Source organism: Hemiscyllium ocellatum, chromosome 34 (genome assembly GCF_020745735.1).
Source record: "Hemiscyllium ocellatum isolate sHemOce1 chromosome 34, sHemOce1.pat.X.cur, whole genome shotgun sequence".
NCBI lineage: Eukaryota > Metazoa > Chordata > Chondrichthyes > Orectolobiformes > Hemiscylliidae > Hemiscyllium > Hemiscyllium ocellatum.
Genome location: NC_083434.1, coordinates 21,618,325 through 21,633,795, shown reverse-complemented (window position 1 = coordinate 21,633,795; position 15,471 = coordinate 21,618,325). Strand labels below are relative to the sequence as shown.

Sequence of the window (15,471 nt, the reverse complement as noted above, 5' to 3'; positions counted from 1 at the left end):
GTAAGAAAGCTGCTCTCCATACTGCACCTCTCACAGAAAGCTGTTCTCTTGGAAGCTGACTTTGCGCATGCACAGAATGATGCGGAGACTTCAGTGCTGACATTAGTGCATGGGCAGAACAGCACAAAGACAGGCACCAATGTTGTGCATATGCAGAATGGCGTGCACAGTGGCGCATGTGCAAAATGGCACAAAGATTTTGGCACATGCACAGAACGAAGCACATGAACCAATCCCACTGGAATCACACCATTGCTAACGGAGGCAAGCATTCTTGAAAATACTGTTCCCTAATTTTTCAATGACATTATACCAAATCGTGCCGCCAAAACACGCGTTATCCCAGAACTACCTGTATACAGGGCACTGATGAGCCCACATCTGGTGCAATGTGTACAGTACCAGTTACCATACTTACCATAAGACATAGGAGTGGAAGAAAGGCCATTCAGCCCATCGATTTAACTTTGCCATTCAATCATAGCTGATGGGCAATTTAACACCACTTAACCACACTCTCCCCGTAGCCCTTAATTCCTTGCGAGATTAAGAATTTATCAATCTCAGCCTTGAAGACATTTAACGTCCCTGCCTCCACTGCACTCCGTGGCAATGAATTCCACAGGCCCACCACTCTCTGGCTGAAGAAATGTCGCTTCATTTCCATTTTAAATTAACCCCCTCTAATCCCAAGGCTGTGCCCATGGGTCCTAGTATCCCTGCCTGAAGGAAGCAACTTCCCAGCATCCACCCTTTCTAAGCCATGTATTATCTTTTAAGTTTCTATTAGATTTCTCCTCAACCTTCTAAACTCTAATGGATACAATCCCAGGATCCTCAGCCATTCATCATATGTTAGACCTACCATACCAGTGATCATCCTTACAGTTAGTAGCTGTTCCGAGAAGATTTACTGGATTAACACCCGAAACGAGCAGACTGCGTGATAATGAAAGGCTTGACAAGCAAGGCCTGAAGTTTAGAAGAGTCAGAGGCAACTTAATTGAAACATGAAAAATTCTGAGGGTGCTTGACGGATGGATGTGGAAAGCATGTTTCCACTTGTGGAAGAGTCTAAAGTAAGGGATCAGTTTAAAAACAATGGTGCACCTATTTAAACAGAGATAAGGAAACATTTCTTTTCCTTTGAAGTCTGAATTCCTTTGGAATTCCTTTCTTCAAAAGGCAGTGGATGCAGGCCCTTTAATTATTTTAATGCAGTGGTAGATAGTTAGTTAATGAATTTTGAGAAGATTTGTAGCTCAGGTTGAGATTCTGGATGTAGGTTTGGAAGGTTCATTTTCAGACGTTTCATCACCATACTAAGTAACGCCTTCAGGTGAGCCTCAGAGTGAAGCTGGTGTTTCCTGCTTTCTATCTATGTTTGGGTTTCCTTGGGTTGGTGATGTCATTTCCTGTGGTGACATCATTTCCTATGCAAACGACATGGCCCTCTTTCACTAGTAACCTTACATACAGATCAGGAAGGACACCATTTGCACTGGGACAAGCCAAACAGAGATATGCACAAGAATTCCTAGAAGCATGGCATTCCAAATGGTACTCTATCAACAAATACATTGACTTGGCTTCCATTTACCACCCCCTGAGAAAAAGAACAGGAAATGACATCACCAACACAAGGAAAACCAAACATATAAATAGAAAGCAGGAAACATTGGCAGTGCTTCGTCCGGAGGCTCACTGAAGAGGTTTCCTCATATGGTGACGAAACGTCTGAAAATGAACCTTCCAGCTCAGCAAGCAAACCTACATCCAGAGTGGTAGATAGTTTCTTGGTTACCAAATAGATGAAAAATTAATTAGGGATATGCAGGACCATAGAATTGACATTAAAATCAGGCCAGCCATAACGTTATTGAATGGTGAAGAAGCTCAAAAAGACTGAGACACCCACTCTTGTTCATGTGTTTCCTAGCTCAGCATCTTTTAGAATAGGAAATAATTCATTTTGCTTAGTGATCTCAGTACCAATAAGACTTAGGTCAATCCCACAAAACTCTTGGCAGTCACGTTTATTTTTAAAACAATTAAGTCAATCCATAGCCCAAAAGAGGTTCATGAAATGAATTTAGTAAGCTGAGGAAATGTTAATTTCATTTGACAAGATTAAATAAATTTCCCATGTCTCACTTTACCTTGGCAACACAACTGAAGGAAGGCAATGATGAACAAAAGAAAAAAAAAAGCTGGTCAGTGCATGGAGTACTGATTTATTGTACCCTTCAAAACTGAATCAGAGATTGATTTTTGATTAGGGCAGAGATCACATCATACAAAGGGTATGATGACCATGTTTTTCTCAGTTGCTTTTAAAAATCACCTGACGGAGTTGAGGAATTGTCCACAATTCTTTCTTTAGTAGTTTGGGGTTTTCCCTTTTGTCTCTAAAGACGTTACCAGATGCAAGGGGCTAAAAAGTGACTGGATGGTTCATCATGATGCTCTCGCATTGGAGAAGCTAGATTCAGAAGCTCACTTTACCACCCAGTCAATTCCATTTATTTATACAGTTCCACAAATAGAGTTTAGACTATCTTTGAAATGAATTATACCCTTGTTGCTCCTTTATGAACAGAAAAAATTGCAGATCCCATGTTTGGTGCACAACCACAAATGAGATCAGAGCAAGCTAGACAGTGCAAAAAGATTGTTCATGTTTGCCATTTTTTCTTTATTATGCCGTTATCATCGATACACTAATCTCATGCTAAAACATACCTGTAAGTATAGCAAACTAAAACATTGCATCAGCTCACACTCTACTTTTTATAGCACATTTATCAATTGCTCCACGTGGAGATAAGTCAATCTCACCTGTTGCTTTCCCAGTCTTCACTCTCCTTGTCTTTCTCTGCTGCAGAAACATGGGGCACAGAGCCTGGATGTTTCTTCACAATTCGCATACCACCTGCTTTGACTGAAGACACAGCAGACAAATAAAAAAGTAAATAAAGGGCAGCAGAAAAAGAGAGAGAAGATCAAGTAGAGAAAGGTTGGGATGGGCAAGTGGGGGACACAGAGCACGAGAGTGAGACACAGAAGAAAATGCATAATAAAGTTTTACAAATCACTGTAAATCTTAATCCTCCTTAGTAGTTAGATTGTATCTTAAAATCATAAATGAAATCATTTACAGTACGACTGAACAATACCATTAACTACTTGTTGTGTGTGGCTGGATGCACAAGGTACAGTTTAGTAACAAAACATTCTTTTGAGGTACGAGCTTTCCCAGATGTATCAATTCTGCATTTACCTAATCACCCACATCTCTCAGTATATTGGCTCTCCTCATGACATGAAATTTAACAACTTCCTGAATTGGCAAAGTTAACTGTTACTGTATGAAGGCACATACTCAGAAAAATTGAATTAGAGTTGGAGATGATTGAATGAGCCTGGCGTTCATAGAAGTAGTGGATGGGAGTGTAGTCAAACTGTAGAACGAAGTGGAAGAAAACAGTGTTTGAAGAAGAAACAAAAATTTGCATTTACACAGCACTGCTGATGACTGCAGAACACCCCAAAGTTCGTTACAGCCTTTTAAATTAACTCTGAATTCCAATCACTGTTGCAATCTATTTGGAAAATCAGGGCAAGATTTCTTAACAGATTTCAGCATTTTTGCAATGACTGATGTCAAACCAACTCAGCAGCAGTTGCCCACTACCTCTCCCTCATTTGAATCTGCTCTGACAATTACAGAATCTGGGAATTTCGGAAAATTATAGTCAGTGTGTCCACTACTTCAATTAATCATTTTTAGCTTCTCTGCACAGATAAAAGGACTTTTGCTTTTAAAAACTATTCCCTGTAAGAACTAATCAATTGAAGGACAGTTGCTGGCGAATTCTGCCCTTTAGTACCCCAACGTTTTTATTCTCAGCTCTATTGTTCAGTGTCTTGACTTTCGACATGAATTTCTAAATTTTCCATCATCCGAACTCTTCCCATAAGAATGCACCCAGGGTATATCTCAATTCCGTGTAATGAGATGGAAAGCAACACAGGCATACAGGTCCCGTGGAATGGAATTTTGCATAGAGACAGACCAAGGGAGAAGGGAGTGGGAACACTAAAATAGCAATGGTGCCCTCCGATTTATTAGAGGTGGTTTTAATCTGCCTACTCAAAGTTTATTTTTCAACTTTAAAAAGAACAAGTTACAATGGTGTTTTGATAAGAGATAAGTTACTTAAATTAAGTTTAGCAGTACTAGTACACGCTAACCGCCAACTCTGACACTATGCAATAAACTTTAGGGGTCACAACTGGTTGAACCGGTGTACATTTCTGCTATTCAGCAGGAACCAGAATTATACTTCAGGTAATCTATCAAGTGGCGATTCAGGTGTTAAGTTAAAAAAAAGTCAATGTGTTTCTTTTGAAAACATTAGAGTTAAAAAATAAATTTAGAACTTGAGAAATTAAAAAATAAAAATATGACCATACAACCACAAAGTCTTCAAGGCCTTCTATCATGGAAATGAAAGATTGTGTTGTCTGCTGATAGAATACTTATTGAAAAAGTGCAAGTGCCCCAATTTTATAGTCAGTCGCCTTCTAAAAAAGCAAATCATATTCTAATCCTGCCTCCCAGATGAATGTCACTCGTGTGTGGAATATTAAACTGCTTTCAAGCAAGCCAATTATGTAATCATTCCTCACATCATCCGTGGAGATTTCGAAGACAGAAGTGTATCCATACTGTCTATGTGCAGATTAAAATAGGAAACCGAAGAACATCAACACACAACCAAGGTCAGTTAGTTAATTAGTTAACATTGAACTGGAATTTTATAGATTACATTATACGAAGGTCAAAATATGATAACTTTCTTGGGCTTTTAAAAGTTACAATAAAAGCTGCTACCAAACAGCCAAAAAAAAATTAAAAATCAACTTAAATCTGACTAAAAGAAATACAACAGACAGGAGGCTGGAAGAACACAGCAAGCCAGGCAGCATCAGAAGATAGATTAGATTAGATTTACAGTGTGGAAACAGGCCCTTCGGCCCAACAAGTCCACACCGACCCGCCGAAGCGCAACCCACCCATACCCCTACATTTACCCCTTACCTAACACTACGGGCAATTTAGCTTGGCCAATTCACCTGACCCGCACATCTTTGGACTGTGGGAGGAAACCGGAGTACCCGGAGGAAACCCACGCTGACACGGGGAGAACGTGCAAACTCCACACAGTCAGTCGCCTGAGTCGGGAATTGAACCCGGGTCTTCAGGCGCTGTGAGGCAGCAGTGCTAACCACTGTAACCACTGTGAAAAGCACTCCCATTTAAGTATTTTACATTTTTACTCTTTCTGGTTTCCCAATAACTAGTGTAACGTGAATTTCCAATTTGGACTGAGTTAGATAAACCTCTAGTTCCCTCCTGTCAGAAGGCAGTGGTTAGGGGAATAGAGAAGTCAATGTTTCAGCTGTAACCTTCCTTCAGGACTTAGGGTAGGTTTGGGGGCAGCTGCAGATAAAGGGGGAGGTGGGGGCAGGGTGGTGAAGTAAGGATAGGTGAAGACAGGTAGAGGGTACAACCTGGTTGGTCAGTAGGAGGAACGAATCTGATGGATGGCAGGGAGCAGGGAAAGGGAGGGGAATGTGCTGGGAAGAGAATCTGGGGATGGGGTGGGAGGTTATTTGAAATTGGTGAACTGAAATGTGGAGTCCTCCGGGCTGTAGACTGCCTAGGTGGAAGATGAGGCGTTGTTTCTCCAATTTGCGTTATGGTTCATTTTGGCAATGGAGGAGGCCAAGTCAATTATAATACTGAAGCAGAAATGTTCATAGTGTCTTTTGCAGAAGCACTCCCATTTAAGTATTTTACATTTTTACTCTTTCTGGTTTCCCAATAACTAGTGTAACGTGAATTTCCAATTTGGACTGAGTTAGATAAACCTCTAGTTCCCTCCTGTCAGAAGGCAGTGGTTAGGGGAATTGAAATGGGCGCTGACTGGGTGGTCTGGTCAGCCCCTGTGGACTTGGTTGCGATGCTTGGTGAACTGTTCCCCAAGTTTACGTTTGGTCTCCCCGACGTAGAGAAGACCACACTGGGAATACCTGATGCAGTAAACTAGGTTGGAAGAGAGCTGAAAATGTGTTGCTGGAAAAGCGCAGGTCAGGCAGCATCCAAGGAACAGGAGATTCGACGTTTCGGGTATAAGCCCTTCTTCAGGAATGAGGAAGAGGGGCTTATGCCCGAAACGTCGAATCTCCTGTTCCTTGGATGCTGCCTGACCTGCTGCGCTTTTCCAGCAACACATTTTCAGCTCTGATCTCCAGCATCTGCAGACCTCACTTTCTCCTCGTAGGTTGGAAGAGAGGCAAGTGAACCTTTGTCGCACCTGGAAAGATGTTTGGGAACCAGGATGGAGGTAAGGGAGGTGATGTACTGGCAGGTTCTGCATCTTTTCCGGTTGCAGGAGAAGGTACCTGAGGATTCTGGGAGATTGGTGGGGAGAGTGGCACAAACCAAGGACTGAAAAAAGGGAATGGTCCTTGTGGAAGGCAGAGAGAGGTGGGGAGGGGAAGATGTCCTTGGTGGTGGGGTCTAATTGGAGTTTGTGGAAGCATTTAAGGATGATGTGTTGGATGTGGAGACTGGTGGGGTGGTAGGTGAGGACAGGAGGGGACTCTTTCTTTATTCCTTTGGTTTGGGGGGGGGGGGGGTGCGGAGGTAGAGCAGAGCAGTGGAATAGGGATTGGAGGTGGTGCGGCAGAGAGCTGTCTAGATGATGGGGGAGGAAAAGCACATTGTTCAAAATAGGTGGACACCTGGGGAGCTTGGGAGTGGAATGTCTCCTTGATCGAGCAGGTGTGGCAGCAGCAGAGGAATTAGGAGAATGGGATGGAACTCTTGCAGGATACTGGGTGGGAGGTGAAGTAGTCCAGGTAGGTATAGGAATCTGTAGGTTTGTAATAAACGCCTGTCTGGAGACTGACGCTGGAGATGAAAATCGTGAGGTCAAGAAAGGGGAAGGATATCGTGTTAGTGGGCGGCACAGTGGCTCATTGGTTAGCACTGCTGCCTCACAGCGCCAGGGATCCAGCTTCAATTCCAGCCTCGGGTGACTGTCTGTGTGGAGTTTGCACATTCTCTCCATGGGTTTCCTCCGGGTGCTCCGGTTTCCTCGCAGTCCAAAGATGTGCAGGTCTGGTGAAGTGGCCATTGCCTGTAGTGTTAGGTGCATTAGTCAGAGGGAAATGGGGCTGGGTGGGTTACTCTTCAGGAGGGTCGATGTGGACTTGTTGGGTTGAAGGGCCTGATTCCACACTGTCTCCACACTGTCGGGAATCTAATCATTTAAATCGGAGATGAACCAAGTGAATTTGAGGGTGGGGTGGAAGTTGTGGACCAAGTCGATGAACTGCTCCAGTTCAGCCTGGGTGCAGGACGCTGCACTGATGCAGTCATTGATATAACTGTGGAAGAGTTGGAGCACGGTATCTATGTAGGTACTGAAGAGGGACAGTTAAATGTAGCCAACAAAGAGGCAGGCGCAGCTGGGGCCCATCCGGATGCCCATGACCATTCCCTTGATTTGGAGGAAATGGGAGGAGTTAAAAGAAAAGTTATGAGGGTGAGGACCAGTTCAGCGAGTCAGAGGGGGGTATTGGTGGAGGGAGACTGGATGGGTCTATTGGAGAGGAAGAAGCAGATGGACTGGAGGCTATCCTTGTGGGGTATGAACATGTATAAGAACTGCACGTTCATTGTGAAGGTAAAGTGCTGGGGACCAAGGGAACAGGAAGTTGCTGAAGAGATGGAGGGTGTGGTTGGTATCGTGGGTGTAGGTGGTTAAGTGCCTGACTGAAGGGCAGAGGATGGAGTTAAGGTAGAACGAGATGAGCTCAGTGGGGCAGGAGCGTGCCAAGATGATAGGTCAGCAAGGGTAGTTGGGCTTGTGTATCTTGGGGAACAGATAAAACCAGGCAGTATTGGGCTGCGGGTCTACGAGCTTGGAAGCAGTGGAGGGGAGATCACCACAGGCAATGAGGGCACAGATAGTGCTTTCGATTTTGGCCTGATGGGGGTTGCAGTGGGGTCACAGGCAAGGAGGAGGTAGGATGTGGTGTTGGGAGAGCTGGAGTTCGGCCTCTGCAACACAGACCACTCTAGACTATGACTGCCCCACCTTTGTCAGCAGGTTTGATGGTGAACTGGGGGTCGTTGTGGATTGAGTGGAGTGCTACACATTCCAAGGGGGTAAAGTTGAAATGGGTGAGGGGAGGGGTAGAGAAATTGAGGTGGCCAATGTCACATCGACAGTCTGCAATGTAAACTTAGGGAAAGATTCATGGAGCATCGCAGCCAGGTCCGCAGGGGCTGACCATACCTCGCAGTCAGCATCCATTTCAATTCCAACATGAACATCCTTATCCTGCTCCATTGCCAGAATTAACCACAGCACAAAGTGGAGGAACAACACCTCATCTTCCACCTGGGCAACCTACAGCCTGGAGGACTCAACGTTGAGTTCTCCAATTTCAAGTAACTTCCCTCCCCATTCCCCCCCCACCCCATCACCCCCCCATCCCCCCCCCCAAGTTCCTTCCTCCTCCCTGCCACCAACCAGATTTATTCCTCCCACTGACCAAAGATGTTGTACCCTCTACCTATCTTCACCTATCCCCACTTCACCACCCTGCTCCCGCCACCCCCTTTATCTGCATCACCTCCACCCCCCCCCTCACCCCCCCCCACCCCAGTCCTGAAGAAGGATTACATCCAAAACTCCAACTTCTCCACTTCCTGATGCAGCCTGGCCTGCTGTGTTCTTCCAGCCTCCTGCCTGTCTACTTTGGATTCCAGCATCTGCAGTTCTTGTCTCCAAAAGAAAGTCAATGCCATTCTTCTCTTTCAGATACCAATTAACTTGGTTATTTTCCAACATTTTATGATATACTTGTGCTGGTTCTTTAAAAGAGAATACCCCTGCTTATTACCCACAGCCTTGCAAGTTCTTTGTCAAGTACCTGTCTGACTCCATTCTTGGAATATTTATGGAACCAGATTCCAATACCTTCCAGATCATAATTCAAAACTAAAAAATAAAATTCTCATCTTCTTGCTAGATCTTTTGCTAATGAATTCAAATCTCTGACCTCTGGTTACTGAGCTACTCACCAGAGGGAACACTTTTCTAAACTCCTCAGCATCTTGGAAATGTCAACAGAACACTAATTAAAACCTCTGTTCCAAGGAGAAGTCTTCAACCTCTCCTCATAATTGAAGTCCCCCCACCCTGGTAAACTGACTCCGTATCTTTTCAAGGTGCTCAAAATAGTTTACCAGACTCCAGTTGAGGTCAAACCAGCAAATTGTGAAGTTCTACCATGATATATTCTGTTTCTACTTAACTCAATTTAAAACAAATAATAATGCAGATGTTTGTTTAATTATTTTTCAGCATTTCTATGTATGGATACAAGGTTCCTCTGTTCATTTGCACTTTGCAAACTGTACTTCGCATGTCGTATGTTTGCAAGCTATAGCAAATTTTCTTTCCACATTGCTCCTCTGAAAGTACCACACTTCAGAATTTTATATGAAAAATTATATCATATTTCTGGACATCTCAGCATTATGTTACCCTGAACTTTACAGCTATAACACTGCACAGCTTAGTTCACCTATAGGCTCGAGGATGCCACTTATCTGGTCAGAGATCAGATAATTCATATAGATTGTAATGTGTATGCAATCCAAAAAACATTTTGCTTGAGAACAATTTTGAATTAGCTTCCAGTCTTAAAAATGTCTATCCACCACTAGCCTTCTCGTCACTCAGCCAGTTTTATATTCACATCATATTTTCTTTAATTCCATGGGTTTCCATCTTCCTCATAAGCCTATGTGGTACTTTGTTGCATGACTTCTGCAAACACATGAACAAAATAGCTATCACGCTGACTTGTATCATTTATGACTCTTAAGTTCAATCATTCTGGGGATTATAAGTGCTTGGGCAAAAATCAATCTACAATTTACAACCAAAAAGATTAAAAGCCCATGGTTTAACAAAAAGAAAAAAAGAACAAAATGCCGCAGCATGTCCAAAAACTGAAATAGGCTCAAGCTCTTAGCACTGAATGACATTCCGTCCACTGGGTCTATGCCAGCCTTTTGAAAGAGCTGTTCAATTTGTTCCACTCCCCTGAAAATTTATCTCCTTTGAGTATTTATCCAATTAGGTTGGTGCTAAGTTGCAAAACTGAAAATGTGTTGCTGGAAAAGCGCAGGAGGTCAGGCTGCATTTCAGCTCTGATCTCCAGCATGTGCAGACCTCACTTTTTCCGCTAAGTTGCAAAAAAAGTACATTTGACCAATTGTCAGATCCAGTGCATGAGGGAATACCTGGCAGACATGCTGAGCCAAATGGCTGCCATCTATACAGTTAGATGACAGGTCACAAATTTATGAACATGAATGACACTAATCACCATGCAAATCTTTCATTCAAGTGACACCGTATTAACTCATACCATATTTTCCACTATTAGTTTCTTTCTGCATTAAAGTCATATTCCATCAAGTATACATTTACTGTTTGGGCATATCAGAAATGAAAAAGTGTGGTAGAAGATCAATAAAAGTTACAAATGTAATGCTTCTCTCTGCCACTGGGGAAAAGTTAACTTCTGTAAGTATGCACCTGCAGGTCAACCAACTCCAAACATCTCTTGGGGGTTGTTTTTAAATATAATGGCTTCCTTCAAGGTCTCTTGTCTGACTGTCACAATAATAATTATTCATTGCAAACAGGATTACGGTGGAAATGTTTTGAAGTGCCAGCCTGTATAAAATGAGAAGCAGAGGTTAAAGGTTTAAATGCAATTGTTCTAAATCAGGAGGGATGTGTGCTGTTATAGTGTTGCAGAAATGTGAAAAATAACAGAATCCACTAATAGGTTAAAATGCTCACTAGTCACAAAAAGTAGCTTCCAGACTACCGCTTAGAGCACGAACGTAAAACTGCAAAACCCGGGCAAAAGGTTGATATTGTAACTTTGTATTTAAGCTACAGTATCAAATCACTGGGTTGCCTGGTAGAAAATCTAAGCCCTAAGAAATGATTTAGAACTAACACCAATTCAAGGATTACATATCTTTGCATAGTCCACTCATCAACATTGCATATTGTGAAGTCACGTTTCTCAAAGAGAAAGAAAGTTAAACTCATTTCACCTCCTACTGCACTGTTCTTCACCAAGCTCAATACTGCTTTTCTTGACAGTGCATTCATAATGGTGTGAGATTCTATAGGTAGTCATGGCCCTCCAGCTCCAACTAAGCCACCCTTCAAGCACAACACACTCAACTGAAATACAACTGATCTAAACCCCATCATCCAATGCACATGCATTACTTAGAGCAAGGGTTTACTGACAGTAGTCTGGAGCAGGAGCCGTAGTCCTAGCTGATGTTTCCTTTCCTCACTCCAGATGAATAGAATTTACTAAGCTTCCACAACATATTCTGGCAGTGGACTCCTGACATTAGGCATTTATTGTGTAAAAAGGTTTTTTATTTACAGCTCCTCTGGTTCTTTAGCCAATCACTAAATTGGTGTCCTCTGGTTCTTAAATTCTTTAAACAAATAGATATTAGAGTTGTTTTTTTTCCTATTTTATTTGGACCTTTCACAATTTTGAAAAGTTCTATCAAATATTTTCCAAACCATCACTTCTCCAGGTACCCAGACACACAAGTCTATCCTCTAATTAATTAAGTAGAAGATACTTTTTTTGCCCTAGAAACACAAATCTTTTTGCACCCTCTCAATGCCTTTGCATTCTTGCTAAAGTTCTTCTTGCCAGAATTGAACACAATACTTCAGGTAATTCTAAATCAGTATTTCAAAAATGGTTCACCATAACTTTCTGGCTTATATATTCTTCTTGATTTATAAATTAATTTTAGTCAACCTGTTTCATCATGATGTGACAACTAGGGCAGGCAGAACTTGAATCTGGATCTCTTGTCCATTGGTAGAGAAACAACTTGCATCAAAAGAACCGGTCACCTTGATGTATAAAAACCCCAGATCGTGTACACCTTATTAACTGTTTTTTGATTTCCTTGATTTATGCATTTATATTCCAGGTTCACGCATTAGAATTATAGCCTTTATATTATATTGATCTCTCTTGTTCTGCACATTGTGACGTAAACACTTCACCATTCTCTGCATTAAAATTCATCTGCTGTATGTGTCCTTTTGAGGTCTCTCACACCTCAGCACAGAACACAATATTTTGAAGTGTTGTGTCATGTGCAAAGTTTTGCAATACATCCTGCAAACCTAGTCTAACTCATTAATATGGATCAAAGATTTTCAAACCTTCAACCAGCAGCATGAAGTAGGTTCTACAAAACAGAGGTGGCTACCTACCACCCCACCAACCTCCGTATACAGCGTATCATCCGCCGTCATTTCCGCCAACTCCAAACGGACCCCACCACCAGGGATATATTTCCCTCTCCTCCCCTATCAGCGTTCCGCAAAGACCACTCCCTTCGTGACTCCCTCGTCAGGTCCACACCCCCCACCAACCCAACCTCCACTCCCGGCACCTTCCCCTGCAACCGCAGGAAATGCAAAACTTGCGCCCACACCTCCTCCCTTACTTCTCTCCAAGGCCCCAAGGGATCCTTCCATATCCGCCACAAATTCACCTGCACCTCCACACACATCATCTATTGCATTTGCTGCACCCGATGTGGCCTCCTCTATATTGGGGAGACGGGCCGCCTACTTGCAGAACGCTTCAGAGAACACCTCTGGGACGCCCGGACCAACCAACCCAACCACCCCGTGGCTCAATACTTTAACTCTCCCTCCCACTCCACCGAAGACATGCAGGTCCTTGGACTCCTCCATCGCCAGAACATAACAACACAACGGTTGGAGGAAGAGTGCCTCATCTTCCGCCTGGGAACCCTCCAACCACAAGGGATGAACTCTGATTTCTCCAGTTTCCTCATTTCCCCTCCCCCCACCTTGTCTCAGTCGATTCCCTTGAACTCAGCACCGCCCTCCTAACCTGCAATCCTCTTCCTGACCTCTCCGCCCCCACCCCACTCCGGCCTATCACCCTCACCTTGACCTCCTTCCACCTATCACATCTCCATCGCCCCTCCCCCAAGTCCCTCCTCCCTACCTTTTATCTTAGCCTGCCTGGCACCTTTTCCTCATTCCTGATGAAGGGCTCTGGCCCGAAACGTCGAATTTCCTGTTCCTTGGATGCTGCCTAACCTGCTGTGCTTTAACCAGCAACACATTTTCAGCTCTGATCTCCAGCATCTGCAGACCTCACTTTTTACTCGAAGATATTTAGGAACTTAAAGCCCATGCAGTTGAATCTAACAATTCAAAAGAACAATTAAAATCAGGGACGTACCAATTGCAAAATTTTCAGAAGTGAGAGAACTGCTAAGATGATAGAGGTGTACAAGGTAATGAGGGGCATAGATAGAATAGATAGCCAGAGACCGTTCTCCAAGGCAGAAGGGGTCATAATTTTAAGGTGATTGGAGGAAGGTATGGGGGAGATGTCAGAGATAGGTTCTTTACACAGAGAGTGGCGAATGTGTAGCATGCACTGCCAGCGGCGGTAGTAGAGTCAGAGGCATTAGAGACATTTAAGCAACTGCTGGACAAGCACATGGACAGCAGTAAAAGGTTAATCTTAGATTAGGATAAATGCTCAGCACGACATCATGGGCTGAAGGGCCTATACTGTGCTGTACTGTTCTATGTTCTATCTCAGGGGATGCCAAAATTGGAGAAACGTTAAAAAGGGTGGACAGGGCAAAGACCATGAAGTGATAACTTCTGCTATAGGACAATCAACTCTAATTATTAACTTTATTTCCCTCTCAAAAAAAATGCTACCAGTCTAGCAAATTATGTCCAGCATTTACATTGCTTTGCTTTTCATATCTGCTGTATTTTGTTTATTGGTTAGTTATTTTTTTAAAACCAGGTACACTTAAATCACTTATGAAATATTAAATTTTGTACCAGATATCTTCAAATTTCTAATTCCAGCAGTGTGCCAGCTTATACTTTCATAACATCACAAGATATAGGAGCAGAATTAGGCCATTTGGCCCATCAAATCTGCCCTGTCACTCGACACATTTCTCAACTCCATTAGTCTGCCTTCTGCCTGTAACTTCAACTTTGCAGGTTGTTACCTGGTGACTTTTTAAAAATTTATTCTTCAGTGTTTAGGTCAGCGTTTATTACTCATTCCTGTTTTTAAACATATAGGAAATGTGACGTGGAGGTGCTAGAGTTAGACTGGGGTGGAAAATGTCAGAAGTCACACGACACCAGGTTATATTCCAGCAGGTTTACTTGAAATCACAAACTTTCGGAGCATAGCCCTTTTGTCATAAAATCAGGGGATACGCTCCAAGAGCTTGCGATTTCAAGTGAACCTGTTGGAATATAACGTGTTGTCATGTGACTTCTGACGATTTAGGAGATACACTTTTACGGACATATGATTTTAAAAGTTACCTACTAATAAAACACATTCGGAAATACCTAAAATCAGAATTTTACTTAACACCCTCAACAGTAAAGAGAGCAAGTTATCAGATTAATGGTGCACTCTTTGATCATTTAGTTTCTTACTATTGGCCTTTAAAGCTGTCACTCTGAAGCAGTCATTTCTGGAGCCCTGGATGGCAACGGAAGAAAAACCTCTCTCTCATTGCAAAACTACAACTTTAAATCTTTTTTTTTCGAAATTGAAATTCAGTCACCAAACACTCAGCAGCTTAAGCTGGGCTGAGATCCACTAATCTGTGCAATTGCATCACTTCGACTTTCTCTTCCTTACTTAGGTGAACTTTGCAGAGAAAGGGAAAATAAACTAATTATATGGTGCCATAAGCCGTCCTTCCTGACAGCTATGGCTTAAATACGTACCGGCAGGAAGGTGCCCAGCTTTGGTTTCCACTTTCTCCTTGGGAGGTGAGGACATCCTTACCCCTTGGATACTTTTCACTCACCCTTTGCTACAAAGTGGCAACGTGGCTACTGATAAACAGCAGCCGAGCATGCGCACATCCCAATTCCTCCTTCCTATCCACCCCGATGTGTCATCACGGCCCGGGAAAGAAAGGGTCTGGGAACGGGTATGCCATCACTGCGCAGTCGCAGTGCGGATCCATGACGTACGTGGTAGGAGGGCGAGCAACACATATGCAAAACAGCATTGTTATATCATTCGCAGACCAGCCACTCATAGAAGTCGCTGGAATTCTGAGAACCAATCAGAGGAGAGAGGGCGGGCACGTCTTTTGAATAGGGAGGTGCTTTCTGTGAGAGATTTGGATTTAGAGCTAACAGTGCACCTCTTATAGGTGCTCGAGAATGGAGAGGGTTAAAATTACCCAAATGTAAAGCACATTCT

The 15,471-nt window shown here is 43.1% G+C and overlaps 1 protein-coding gene across 1 annotated transcript in view; it reads right to left on the bottom strand.

Annotated features, from left to right (window-relative positions):
- Positions 1-15,190, bottom strand: part of dap (death-associated protein) — an 86,448-nt gene extending 71,258 nt beyond the window's left edge. Inside the window, exons 1-2 of the mRNA XM_060850090.1 lie at positions 14,985-15,190; positions 2,839-2,941 (exon numbers count right to left, since the gene is read on the bottom strand). Of these exons, the coding sequence (XP_060706073.1) occupies positions 2,839-2,941; positions 14,985-15,039 (158 nt within the window). The 5' untranslated portion in view covers positions 15,040-15,190. The remainder of the gene's footprint in view (positions 1-2,838; positions 2,942-14,984) is intronic.
- Positions 15,191-15,471: the final 281 nt, after the last annotated feature.